General features: G+C 39.1%; 1 protein-coding gene across 1 annotated transcript in view; it reads left to right on the plus strand.

The window, feature by feature from the left end:
- The window catches only part of LOC111875574, a 259,186-nt gene extending 246,528 nt beyond the window's left edge, over positions 1 to 12,658 (plus strand). The window contains exon 6 of the mRNA XM_023871918.2: positions 11,094 to 12,658. Coding sequence (XP_023727686.1) covers positions 11,094 to 11,179 — 86 coding nt within the window. The 3' untranslated portion in view covers positions 11,180 to 12,658. The remainder of the gene's footprint in view (positions 1 to 11,093) is intronic.
- Positions 12,659 to 15,336: the final 2,678 nt, after the last annotated feature.

The following is a 15,336-nucleotide window of genomic DNA, read 5'->3' on the forward strand; positions in this document are numbered from 1 at the left end:
TAGTAACAGCGGTTACCTCCGCTAGCGTTACATAGCAACACAGCGCCAGGCAAAAAGGGTGCCTATTACGCGGCCGTTTTCCGTATGGTCCGATCGAGGCTACATGAGGCGCAGCGAAGGCTATTCATAGTCAGTTATAAAGTAACAGTCGCCGAGTCGAGACGTAAAGTCAGCCAGTTGTACTGAGACAGTCAGCGAGTCCTGGAGCTACCGCCGAGTTAGCCAGCAACTAGTCAGTTGTATTGTGGCATTTTTCAGTGTACTAATTGTGATACTGCAGATAGCAGTAATCGTCAGATTGTAATTTGGGTGATTGTGAGAGCGGATGTGAAATAAAATTCGCTACATCGAATACGGCGTGAAGTTATTTGTCGCGATATACGCCCGATACGCGACAATATAATTTCAGTAGGACTAATTATCTCCACTGAGCGGGGTCCTCCATAAGAAGCTAACAATAACTCAGATAGGGTAGGAATCCCACTATGGACTATGGAGATCCATTTTCGTGCTTCTAAATTCCCACCACTGGTCTGTCTCCTGTGTTTAAGATATTTTCAGGTCTTTTTGTTTTATTGCTAGTGGGGTGGGACTAAGACCCTTGTACTGAGGCCACTTCTGGCCTATTGCACCAGTTCCAGATGATAGGTGAGGGTGATGGTGGAGCAATTGGTGGAATGAAGATTGGCAGGGGAAACCTAAGTACTCGGAGAAATCCTGCCCCAGCGCCAGTTTGTCCACCACAAATCCCACTTGACCAGACTCGGGATCGAAGCCGGGCCGCCGCGGTGGGCAGCCAGCGACTAACCTCTTGAGCTATGGCTCGGCCAACCCTTCAGGCCTTAGTATCATACCTTATTTATTTCGGGGCCATTTTAATATTATTCTCACATCTACATCTAAGTCTACTAAACTGTGGATTTTTATTTTCTACATCCTATCTTTTAGGTATATTAGTCTTCTCAGCATCCTGTTCATCCCTTAAGATGCAAGACAGAATTGTTCTTTGCAGAATTACAAGTAAAATTATAGTATATTTCTACCATTTTGATCTTTGCGGTAAGCTAACTGCGCGTAAAATTCCACCTCATCGGGATTCGAACCCGTGACCTTCCGGTTTGTAGCACAGTGCCTCAAACAACTAGGTTACCGCGTGCCCCCCCCCACGTAGAATTAAAATGTGGCAGGTCTTGAAAGTTCACGAAAATCGTTACTGGTATAAACAGAATGTGTCTGAGCTTTAATAAGCTTTGTTCAGAGTGGTTGTAGGAGAGTCACAGATATGATTAAATCAATGCCAGTGTGTCAGGTCTCCGATTAGAAAAAGTGAAACCTAACGAAATATAAGTTTACAGGTTTCATTTTCTGTTCTGTGCACCAAACTTTACGCCATTTCTGAAGAAAAAGTTTTAAGTATGAAGAAGAAGCTTGGTATATCCATTGTATGAAACACGTAGACCTCAGTATAAATCATATCACGTTCTACCACACTTAGCAAGATTAATACTCGTATAGATGCAAATTTAGATCTTGAATTGAAATATCTTTCTTAATTGACCAACGGGACCAAAGTCATGCTTATTTATCATTTCATTTTTCCTTTGTGGGTTTGTTTGTTTCATTACTTCTTCAGTCTTTCTCTCATTGATTAATTGTTTCATTTATAACCTACAAGGCTGTTTAAACATTGTGGATGATAAGGGGCATTTATTTCTAGAAAGGAACATAAAAATACTTTCGTTTTCTAATTCGCTATTGTTTAGGAGGGATTCTGTTGTGCTGTTAAATTCTTAATTCTCGACAGTGTATCCGAGAGCATTTTCCCTTTTGCCTTAATAGCCGCGGAAGCGAAGACGGTGGTGCGCAGAAGCAAAGAGGCGCGAGGAGCCCAAGGAGAAGTTTCAGCCGCTTAGTTGTGAGTTCTCTCACTCGTGGAGGAGCGATACTAAAATAAACTCAGCCCATTTCCCCACCATGTATGGAGGTCGATGGATTTGAATGGGTTATGTATAGTTCGACCTAAATATGTTTAAGATGGGGGTTGCGCCCTAACACAAATGCTGACTATAGCAGTGTCGGATTAGCTATACAATTAAGGTCAGCATGTCGAAATGTTTATCACGATCTAATTATACCGCCCTTGTAGCAAGTACGGTAATCAAATTATTGCATAACTTCACGTCACTGTAGGTCTAGAGACCATATACTTTGAGTTCTACTAAACACTACTTTTGAGAATGTTTATTTAAAGGGGGCACGCGGTAGCGTAGTTGGTTGAGAGGCTATGCTACAAGCCGGAAGGTCGCAGGTTCAAGTCCCGATGAGGTCACTGGATTTTTCAATTGACCTAATCCTTCCAACAGCACTATGGGGTTGGCTCAGCCTCTAACAGAAATGAGTACCAGGAATTAATTAAATAATTTGCCTGGGGAGTAAAGCGCGGCCGGCGCGTAAGGCTGACAACCTTACCGCCATCTTTGAGCCGATTGTCTAGATAATGCGCGACCCTCAACGTCTTACAACCCTATGGGCCTTCATGGCCTGTTAGAGGGAAAGCTTTACTTTACTTGCTTCTTTATTTAGAAGTCTTTCCGTATAGAATTCCTCTTTAATAACAACATATTTTAGCGTGAAGAGCTGCTCCTCATGAACGCAGTCTAGTGGCCAGTGCAAGCAGCTACCTGTTCTACATACAAGAGCATTCTGTGAATAGCAGAAAAAATGTTCTACGTTCTGCTGTTCCGTCTTCCTTTAATTCCATTGATCCAGATATCGTTCATTCAGAGTCAACAATACACTCTCCGTGGCCTTTAGTCCGCAAGCGAACTGTACCAACCGAGCTACCGCCTCTTTTCGGCGAAGTTAAGGCCAAATTTAGCGGATAGAGGGTGTCACACGGTCAGCGCAAAGGATTCCCACGGCTGTTAATCTCGGTTTTCTAGACCAGAGCCATTATTTTTCCTCAATTATCCTCATGAAGCTGAGTGGACTAAGTTCCAGAACCATTTCTTCTCAGAAAATCTGGTAGCGCCGGGAATCGAACCCGGACCTCTGGATCTGTAGCCAGGAATTTTGACCACTAGACCACAGAGGCGGCCACAGTACACTCTAGGCAAACGAATAATATAGGATACGGAACTGGTAAATAGCATATGAATCAATCATATAATTAAAGCTTTTCCATTCTAGAAACATCTTGGGGAAAAATAACTGTTGGACTTATATTAGGGCAGACACATGCTGTCTGTATATCATAAGCAAACCCATTACGGTACTTGAAACACCATCAGTGTACACATATTTACCATTATTACAGTTTTTTATCTGTTGGAAATTCACGTGATATATATTTACGTGTGTATTCACTGCTCATGACATTCCCAGCCCTTGAAGCTCATCAAAGTGTTCACAGAAACCGTCGCTGAAATCTACTCTGAGCCAGATAAATCCAGTCCACACCCTCTTCCAACTATGCCTGCCTAACAATTCGTAAGGATTTTGAATCTGTCCCATAAACGTCACATCCATCGTTCATCTCTTTGCCTTTTCGCCCTAGTAGTATTTGAAGAGGGGCACGCAGAAGCGTAGCTGGTTGAGGCACTATGCTACAAAGCCGGAAGGTCACGGGTTCGAATCCCGATGAGGTGGATTTTTTCAATTTGCCTAATCCTTCCCGCCGCACTATGACCCTGGGGTCGACTCAGCCTCTGACAGAAACGAGTATTAGGAATATACTTGGGGGTAAAGGGCGGCTGGCGCGTAAGGCTAACAACATTACCCCCATCTGTGAGCCGATTGTCTTGAAAATGTGAGAGCCTCGATGTTTCACAACCCTATGGGCTTCTACGGCCTGTTACAAGGGATAGCTTTGTTTTTACCTTTTTAGTAATATTTGAATGACTTTGTCTTTTGGGATGTAACGACATACAGCCCGTGAAAAGTCAACGAACTTTTTGGGGGAACATGCCATCAGCATCATCAAGGTCGAAGAATAAGCCAAACAACAAGCCAGCATGAAGCAATTAACAAGCTCCGCTTCATGCTGGCTTGTTGTTTGGCTTATTCTTGGACCGTAAACATGGAGGCGACATGTTCCTCCGAAGCATGGGCTAACTTTCAACCGACAGCATGGCGTTTTATCACAGTAGATAAAAATCTTCACAGTCACCTCTCTGAAAACCTCAAATCCCCGACCAGTAATGTTTTATCAAAGAAACAAATTATGAAGTTCTTTAGTACGAAATTTTCTTCAGGTTACTGTTGCCTCTGCTCTCATAGATCCTGAGAACACCTTCAGGGCTCTGTTACTTAACATCTTCTATCTTTGACGTAAAGTGAGAGACTGTGTTTCACAACCATACAAAACAAAAGGTGAAATTACACTTCCGTAAACCGACATGACCGCAATGGCAATACTGACTGAAATAACAGCGTTCATTGTTTCAAGAGCTTCCACCCCATAATTAAATTAGCTCTGCACCTGCACATGAATGCTACTCTGCATGCCGAAAGGCATATTTTTCTTTAAATTAACGCCCTCTCTCTTCTAGAAGTAGCTGTCCTTAGAATGCAGTATTTACTAACATTTCCCTTGTTGGTTCAACAATTGTATTAAGCTTGAAGAAACATCCCGCATTGCCCGTTTCCTTGGACAGCCCAGCCTCAATATAAAAATAAATCGGAACGCTGTCTTTATACTTAATCTATTCTTGACAATAAATTTTAACATTATTCTCCGTCTATTCCTGAGCCGGTTTCGTGGCTCACACTATTTTAAAACATTATCTTGTCACCTTTCCTGAAATTTCCGAATAAAGTCACGAAGACATCAATCCGTTTTCCCTGAACGATCCATCCGAGCTACCGAAATAAGATGTAATGTCACCAGATGCAAAAATTATCTGTTTTGAATTTGTTATGGTTATCGTTTACTCATGCACTAGTCCTGTTCACATTGACGAGTAGAAAAATCTTATTCCGATTTGAAATTGAAGCGCTCCTGTATTAATTCATTGAGGTTCTGTATCGTTGCTTACTCTTACTTACTTATTCATGGAGCTGAGCCCTTCTGGAGGAGCCGCCAATTCAGCAGCTACTCAAGAACTTCCCAGCATTTTATGGAACCCAAAGGTTCATTACCGTGTTCACAAGAGCCCTCCACTGGTCCCTATTCTGAGCCAGATCTATCCAATCCATAATATCCCATCCTATGTCTCTAAGATCCATTCTAATATTGTCCACCCAACTACACCTTGGTCTTCCCTGTGGTCTCTTTCCTTCTGGCTTTCCTACCAATATCGTATACGCTTTCCTCGCCTCCCCCATTCGTGCTACATGACCTGCCCCCCTCTTCCTCCTTGATGTTCTGTATTGTTGTCAAAGGAAATTATAGAACAGGAGTAAAGATGTGAAGCTTTCACGACGGCTGAAGATAGTGAAATCCCCTCCGACTGTGCTTGTGTCAGCTGTTTAAAAGCGACCGATGTTTCTCGGACCATCTCTATCGCTGTCAGTAGGATTTGGTGTGACAATGGATCCAGAGGATATGATCGGCGGAGCAGAACGAGCAATCCAGCATCTACTCGTACCATCGGGAACAGCAGAAGTACAAGAAGAGGCGAGTTACATCATGAGGCTTGCTGTGCCTGAGAAGCAAAACACTAGTGAAGGAGAAAGAGAGGCCGTAAGGACCCTGCAGAGTGATGAGAGCACCACGATTCTCCCCGCGAATAGAGGGAAGGCAACGGTGGTGGCAGTGATAGAGGATTCGTTCATTCATCAATGATTCTGCACCTCTTTGTTGGGCCCTGGCCTCTTCTCCAGTTTCGTAATCTTTTTACGCAGATGGTAGGACTCGTTGGACGAGTGATGAGCCCGTCCTAACGCCGCTATCTACACACAGGACAACACAAACAGAATAAGCGCACACACAGGCATCCATTACTTAAGTGGGACTCGAACCCACGATCCCAGCTTTTCAGCGAGCAGAGACAGTTCATATCTTAGGCCGGGTACACACTAGCGAGCTGTTGCATGTAACGTAACGGTTACTGTAACCACATTCTGTTAGTGTGGACGCCTTCCGAACCACGCTCGCGAACGTACTTCGAGCGCGCTCTGTACGGCCGGCGAGCCACTGCCTTGTCGGTTTTTGCTGCGAACACAAAGGGACTCGCAGCAGGCTCGTGGACGTCACACTAGCTTGCTCGAAAATGTGTACGTTTCCTCCGCACCAGGAGTTGCGTTGCGAATCGCTATGGAGTGGGGCGATGAGAAATGCCTGAATTTAATTGAAATCTACAGGAACAAACCGTTACTTTGGGACCCAAAAGATAGAAATTATTATAAGAGACACCTGAAAGACGATGCATGGGCTGAATACTTTGCTTGGATAAACGGAATAGATACTGTAAACTTGTAAAAGAATCCCCAGTCGCCAAGTATCTCAATGTCACAGCTAATCGAACTTGCGTCGAAATTGCCTCTCTGAATTTAGTGTTCCTTTTCCGGATCCTAGGTCCAACCAGATAAATCAAATATTCGAAGTCCGTTGGATTCAGGCGGGTGAAATTTTTGTAATGCCCACTAATTGTTTGCGATTTCAAATCCAAAAGTAAAGCAGGACCGCATCTTTCTTTGTATAGTGCATGCTGCCAGAATCTTCGTGGGCGTTTATCGTCGTCAATTAAGTGGTGTATGAGGATATACGACGCACTAGCAATTAACTCAGGCGATAAGGAGGAGACATGTCTTCATGGCGAGCTCACCACGAGCGCTATGGATCGGGTCGCTCGAAGCTTGTTACATGACGACTATGGACGTGTCGTCCATACGAAGACGTGGTTACAGTAACCGTTACGTTACATGCAACAGCTCGCTAGTGTGTACACGCCTTTAGATCGAGCGGCCACTGTGATCGGCTAGTGACAGAGGATTACCACAGTAAAATACAAACAATAATGGTTCATCCTCTCTACAAAGAGCCTACCACAGATTGTACATACTTTAGAACAGAAAGACAGATGGCTTTCCTTGTAAAGAAGCCAGACATCACATAGGATTTGTCGAAGACTTCAGTTATTTTTTCTTTTTTAGTTTCTTGGGACGGGTTGAAACTGAGTCCACTAGTAAGTCGGCAACTAATTGTCCTATTGTATCAGCCTCGGATGATAGAAGTTGACGGATGTGGAGCAATCGTTGGAATGAGAATTGGCAGGAGAAACCGAAGTAATCGGAGAAAACCTGCTGCATTGCCACTTTCTCCACCACAAATCCCATATGACCTGACCTGGGCTCGAACCCGGGTCGCTGCGGTGGGAAGTCGGTGTCTAACCTCCTGAGCTGTGGCACGGCACAGGAGCCGGGATAGCTCAGTCTGTACAGCGATTCCGGGTAGGTACAAGAGATTTTTCTTTTCTCTGAACAAATCAGACCGATTCTGGGGGCCCACGCACCCTCCTATCCAGTGGGTACCAGAGGCTGTTTCCGGGGCTAAAGCAACAGGGGCGTGAAGCTGATCACTCACTTCACCATGTGCCGAAGTGAAGAATGGCGGTACTATACCTCCGCTCCCCCCATACGCAATAGAGACGTCATGCCCACTACGATACAGAGTCCCATATGACGTGTTAAGACGCCATAACCACTTAACAGGTTAATTATTAAATCGTTAAATAGTCGTCAATAATATTAACATATTTGCTTCTGGTCCTGGATTTAAACAACAAGGTAGAACCAGTATCAAATAAAGAACATAAGAAATCGGTCCTGTGGGGTTACAGACATATTTCTTTTTCTGATATGTGCATTAATTTGAGAAGAATTGTTCTTATATATAGGCTAAATCGATTATCCATTGCGATGCATAAAAATGGGTTTGTAGTCTAGAAAATATCTTAGGAGATCCGACATACAGATTCGGGTTGAAACAAAAAGGATAAAGAGCTTTTAGAGTTCATATGCATAGGCTTTCGGAGGGATACTGTGCCTCTATTTTCCGGGCCGCCCCAAAGATAGAGGCGACATATTCCTCTCAAACGTTGGTATTCACATAGGTCCTATGAACCGTGGTTTATGCCTAATCTGCGGGTTGCTTGTGAGAAGTACGATAAGAAGTACCGAGCCACTGGTTTCAGCTGAATTGCAGAAGAGAGGGAGGAAAGGTGACGCAATATGACTAAGGCCTTATCTCAGTTACTTCACTCAACCAAGCCCACTGTGCATTCTGCTGAGAACGGTAAAATATAAAACCACAGACAGAAAAAGACTAAATGACGTCACAAAGCAAAAGACCGAAATATTAACAGTCGTTCCCTTGAAATCCTGGAATCCTGTATGAGCTATAACATCTCTACACTTCGCCCAGTTTCCTGAAAAAGAAGAAAGAATGCCAGGACTGTTTCCAGGAACTCATAAAAATGTTGGAGAGCCTCCATATTCTACCCTGTTTGAGAGCACGGCTACTTATTTAGGAATATAAAGAGCAAGTATCTTAGTGACTGTCCATCCCGCTGCGTGACGTCAGGATTGGTTTCTCAAACTCCAGCCTTCCCTATCAGTTTTTTATATTACCGGACTGGCTGAGACGATATTCTGCAGGCTTACCGCCATACAAAATTCCAGCACTGTTGCCACGTTGGATGCTTGCTCAGGCATTCATACAGATATAAAGAAAACTCTCTTCTTAATGGGACATACCGACCCTTACATCTGTCATGCGGAAACATGTCATAAAAGCATGCATTTCCTCAAGTAGCTAAGTTTGACCAGTTATTCTCTCAAATGTAGCCCTGGCATCGGTGTTGATCTGTGTGCAGAGCTGTGATACAGTTAAGCATCAGCAAGCAGTGTGAGGATTTCTAAATGCAGTGCCAAAGGGGCACAATTTAAAATTGTTAGTCTTTCTCAAAGAGCGATAGAATTGCCATTAATACAGAGTCATCCTCTTGTCACATACATAGAAGGATGACAATCAGTGAATAGTGAGCTGTTTTAAGTAGTACTGACTTCTGGGGTGTAATGCAATGTAATCTAGTAGAAGGTAACCAAAATTTGGAAGGAACACAATGCTTCTACCTTCAGGAACGAAGAATGATTCAAGCAAGCAAGCAAGCTGAGTTTTGTTCCCTAGGTTCTACACATCCCAGAAGATAGTCTCTGCATTGAGAACCCACCTTAAATGGTTAAAAAATGTATTAGTAATGCATGAATTAGTCTCTGCATTGAGAACCTACCTTAAGTGGTTAATAAATATATTAGTAATGCATGAATAACATGCTTTGGGCCTACATGGTCATCCTTAAGCAAAGTTACTCTTACTAAAATTGCTTCACTGTCACTTCAATTTAGTTGCAAGCAAAATGCATATTTACTTCAATAAAACTCCTCTAAAATTCATAAAATTCTGGTACCTGCTGCTTGCCAGCAACGTGCATATTGAACTGTGTATGATATCTCTAATATGTGATAATTTTATTGTGTTAATATTTTTTATTATTTGGCAGGAATGTGTTATATATTAAGAGTTAATATTCTATCGTGTTATGTATTTTAGGTGAACCTATGTTTTTTCGGTGGTGTGTTGGTGTTGCTCCTTGTGGAGTTATTCTGGCTTTGTGTGTGTGTGTGTATGTGTGTGAGGTAAGGATAGTTTTGTGTTGTTGGTTCCACTCTTTTAAGGAAAGAGGTAGGGGTGCATTTTCATCTGATGTAGACTTTGTATAATGTTTCGAATATGGGGTTCCCCTTCCTCTGGGTTCCCTAACTGTCCTTGGCCTCAGCTACAAAATCTCTCGACAAACTGACTGACAACTCATTCTAGACTTGTTCTGCTTATGATAGCTCAGCACGGATCATACAGAAAACACCTCTCCCAACAGATATTCTATTGTTGCATCACATAGTTATCGCACAGACTGCGTAGAGAATACTGCTTCCCAGGTACTCTATTGTTGTGTGTTACGAATCTGTTGCCTAACAACGGCCGTGTTTACAGAGCCGTACCCTATCAATGGCTGTCTCTACTGGCTTCACAGTTCTTACTTTAGCATATACGGCACATTACAAATTTCCAGAAATTACATATCAGTTAAATAAATGTCCACATCTGAAGATATACTTGCTAGATCATACTCATGTTACTTTGAGTGCTATAGTAACATTGATAGGTAAATAATTTATTTTAATTACATGGCTAGAAATATATGTGTTTTAAATTATTACTTGAAAATGAATGAACGTATAAGTCTGACTGACATGAGCAATGACTGCTTAGTATGTAAGTTGACTACATTAAATGCAAGGTAGGCCAATATCAGTCTACCACAACTCCTGCTTCATATGAAGATATAATCTATATCCTATATATCTGTAAAAAGAAGACTCATTTTAAATGAGATAGCTGCGTGATGTAAAATCCATGTATTATTAATACGAGCAAAATGGAGTGTACTTTTCTCCCTTCTTAGTTAAGATGGGGGTTCTGTAATTTTTCAGCATTAGATTATTTTAATAGTGTAACATTTACTACTTGAGTGAGATAAAATTCTCCCATATGTAAAATTTAAATACCATATATTAAATTTTAAGTAAGCAGATATCTGGAGAGACAAATTTTATATATATTTGTGGTCATTAGCAGTACTCCACATCATTTATTATCAAAATAACTGTATCTGAACATGGTGGTATAAGAGTAATATGAGAGAAATCATTGAATACTATTGTATGTCTTCTTTTAAATATATAGCGCCTAACGAAGGTAGTGGAGTATGTGGATATATGCTATTAGGATAAAAAATCATGTGATTAAATTTCACAATATATTAATTCCGAACTGATTGTAACGGTTTCTCATTCCCAGTTTCATCAGATTTGGAATATTAAGATGTATACAGAGTGACCATATAATTTTAACTTTAATGTTAATTTTATTCACACTAAAGGAAATGTTAATTTAGCCTTTAGTTGCAATATCTTTTTTAGTTCACTGAAGGATGATGAAGCTTGGACAAAATTCAATTGTATCACGATTCCTTTGGGTAAGATATACTTCATGAAACGTGAAATAAATTAATGATAAAATCTGTTCACAGTTGTGCTAGACACAAACCGATGGTACCACAAGACCCTTATTGTTTCGGATGAGATGAGCATCACCATTGGAGCTGAGTACGATTAATGGAACCCTACAAGAGCCAGGAGATATGAAGAGTTTTGTGTACCAAAGTGTGACACAGACTTATTGAGATGGAACAAGAAGAAGAAAGAATTCCAGCTTGAAAACTTTATAATGTAACAACATGTTGTCACTGTAGTACTGCTCTGAAAGTATGATATGTCATCATATCAATGTGATATTGTATTTTCATTGTCTCCTTAATTTACTTCATGTTTAAATGAAATGGAAAATTAAAACTTAAATATATAGATAATGATTTATTCTTATAATGAGTAAAAGAAAATTTCACACTGTTTCTTTTCATGAAATTGTAAAAATTGTTAACTGTTGAACACATGTCCTTATTGTTGTTTGTAATCAGTTTATTTACCTGATGCACAGTAAAGGATAACAGGACCTGAACTTTTAATATATCAGTCTTGTAAAGATGCTGCAGAAGGTACAGCAGAATTCATTGCTTTGAACAGATTATTGATATTTTATATAATGTAGTGTGCTTTGGTGAAGTTTGTAAGTGAAAGTTCATAAAAAACATAAGATTTAATAAGAGTTTGTTGATGGCCTTTCTCTTAGTTTTCTAATGTAACATGAAATTTAAAATAATATTACATTTTAGCATTATGTTGCACTGCTTAAAACTTTAATTTGAATGGGAAATCTTGAAGGTGAAACTTCTTCTAATGCTGACAGACTGCTGTATGCTACATTGCAACTATTTTCTATAGAAGTTACTTCTATGACATATTTCCACCTTATACTTTCATCACCAGGTTGATACTTTTATGTAATTGCTTGCACCATATTGCTTTCTGTAGTTCAAATCTTTAAAAACTGGTTAATACTACTTCTGATTATTGTTGAAAATTCAACAGTCTTCTAAAAGTTGGTTAAAGGGAGTTCATACTATTGTGAAAATTAACAATAACCATAGGTAATTTTAACTAAATTTTAGAACATTGAACTGATAAAAGCAATACATTACAGCAATCATATAACCATGTCTACTGGATGATGAATTTTTAAGTTTGAAATATTTCATAGAAATAGCATATATAAAAAAGTGACAACACTGTACAAGCACAAGAAAAAGTTGTGCCTCCAAGACTGTCCCTTCAAATTAAATTAGGAAAACTAAAATAATGCTGAGGTTATGTTCCCACAGAAAAATTCGTAAAATTACGTGGGAATAAATTTCATACTCATAATATACTGAATTTAGTAATACCAACATTTTTTACTCATTGATCCTCTAGTTCAAAAATACTTTCTATCAAAAGAAACTCCGTGGCCTGTTGTCCACAAGCGAACTATAGCGATCGAGCGACCTCCACTTGTCGGCGAAGTTAGTGCCAACTTTTGCGGATAGAGGGTGTCGCGTGGTCAGCCAACGAATCCCGACGTCCATCAATTTCGGTTTTTCTAGGCCAGAGCCGCTACTTTTCCATTCAAGTATCACCTCAATTATCCTCACGAGGCTGAGTGGACCCCATTCCAGACTCACTACTTCTCAGAAAATCTGGTAGCACCGTGAATCGAACCCAGGACCTGTAGATCTGTAGCCATGAATTCTGACCACTAAACCACAGAGGCAGTCCATACTTTCTATCATATCATGTTATTTTATTTACCAAGGATCCTCGTATAATTTTACTAGAAGTATACTTTTCACAACTTGTTCACTGAAAATATTCACATAATGTATACTGTCCTGACACAGGATCATACATGTGCAAGCTGGCTTTAATGCAAACTCAAAATATATAGATAAGTTTTGCTGAAGAATATGGTAATTTTTCAGACTGATATAGGAGTGACTATTAATAAATAATCCATACTGTTACTTTTAGACAGGAACATGTGTTACAAATTGGTTCATTCAAAATACTGATTAAAATCATAATAGATCCCCGCATTTATTTCTTATATTCATATAAGGACTAAAAATTAAACAAAATTACAATCTAACACAAAACCCACAAAATGCAAAATAATTACATCTATTTGTAATAAATTTGTGGCAATGCAGTTTTTGCTTCTGGAAACAAGAATATCCATAATCTAAGGTCTACTTCTTTCTTCCATTGAACTGAGCCAACTATTGGTTTCTGAAAACAATTAACATTTGATGTGAATTTTCTAGAATTAAACTTTATGCCAGCTGGTAGAAACCTTTCCTATTTTAAGTATTTGAAAATGTAATTGAGAAATATGAGCTACAATCAACATCCTTAATATTCTTCCTCTGCCTTACTTACACATTCAATCCACTGAAACCACTCTTATCAATTTGGTACATTTATTTTGACCATAAATAAATTTTTGAAAATATGTTTACTCTAAGAAATGTTTGTTGTGTTCACAAATGTAAGCTCAAGTTCTGTTTCAGGATCATGTCTGTCATGGGTAGTGTTAGCTATTTTTACAGATTTCCCTAAGGATATCCATATATGTAAATATGTGGTGACAACTACCACAATATAGCAGATCAGTATAGAATGTATAATATGTATGTTTTCAAAGGCAGTACGGTGTTGAAATATCTGATGTTATGTAATACAATTATATTGAACCTTTAATTACAAAACCTCATTGCTTTCAGTTATTCACTAGTTAGTGACATCCAACAAGTGAAAAGTATATTATTAAGTTACACAGCAGTTTTGGGAAATTATAGCAACATTGTGTTTTCTTCTGATACTATGCCTGAAACAGTGAAAAAAAGAAATACTTATTTTGACAGTAATACTATAAACGTCTTTCAAATTGTTTCAAAGTATTTCAAGTATTTACAGTCTTTTCTACTGGCATCAAGACTCTTAGAATAATGATTTATAAATCAATATTTGTAGCACAGAAAGCCAAAGAAAGCCTTGGACTAGGATATGTCACTGTGGAAGAAATTTCCAAAACTTTAGACTCTAATCCTATAGTGATTTGAATCACCTATCAAGAACCATGTTTCCCAAAAGATTCAAATTTTATGTCATACAGAATGGCAAAAAACAGAGATGTATTACAAAGTTCAGCTGTTTTAATAATGTGTTTGGTGCCTCAGCATCCATAATATTTTCAATCCAAGGAATTCTATATGGAATTACTAATTTCAGTATTTTTTAACATTTAATTATCATAATGAAGATAAAATAATGTCATTTTATAATTCATATTTTTATAAAATTTAGAAAAAAAAAAAAGATTGTAGAATTATGCATTTAAAAAGATAGGTGTGTGTGGATATAATCATTTTAGTTAGTTTGAATTTGTAAAGATTAAAATATACAAAAGTATAATTTTATCTGTAGTATTGTATGTGTGTGAAACTTGATTTGACATATTAAGGGAAGGAAACATATTGAAGACATTTGAGAAAAGGCTGCTGAGGAGAATATATGGACCTAACAGGGATGAAGAGACAGGCAGCTGGAGAATACTAGTGAGGAGGAGCTGTATAATTTGTATTCATGATCAAACAGTATTTGGAAGATAAAAGGAGGTTGGGTTTGGTAGAGTATATAGCATATATGGGAGAAGTCAGAAATGTACAACAAAATTTTGACCAGAAAACTGAAGGAAAGTGAGATCTTGGAAGAATAGAGATAATGTCCAAATGGATCTTATTGATAAAAAGGTGGGAGGGTACTTTTTGGATTCTTCTGGTTTCATAAAAGGGACATGCTGAGTAGATGAACAACCATTAGGTCTTCAAGAATGAATGTTATATGCAATTAATTAGTTTTAAAGTAATTCAAGAGTGTACAGTTAATCCTGATTCTTTTATATTCACCTATTGTTGTATGATTTGGAGAGGGGGGAGAGGGGAGGCTTTGCTCCTCTGTCACCTCACCACAAATGGAATTTACACAAAGACTAAAAATTCACATGTATTTCAGGACTGAACAGCAATCCACAATTTTACTGGCCAAACCCAGTAGCATGAATGTGAACTTACTCATAGACCTATCTTTTGAGTGGTACACTTTCAATATACTGTAAAGTTAGGCTTCTAACATATATCTGTCTAATATCCCACTTATAAATAATCCATCCCTTTTCTTTTGTTGTTAACATCATCATGGTAACATTCCTGTAATTTTGACTATAGTATTTTGAACAAAGTTAAGTTTCATGTAAAATAAGATGAACTAGATATAGGTGGG

Source organism: Cryptotermes secundus, unplaced genomic scaffold (genome assembly GCF_002891405.2).
Source record: "Cryptotermes secundus unplaced genomic scaffold, Csec_1.0 scaffold1675, whole genome shotgun sequence".
Classification (NCBI taxonomy): domain Eukaryota; kingdom Metazoa; phylum Arthropoda; class Insecta; order Blattodea; family Kalotermitidae; genus Cryptotermes; species Cryptotermes secundus.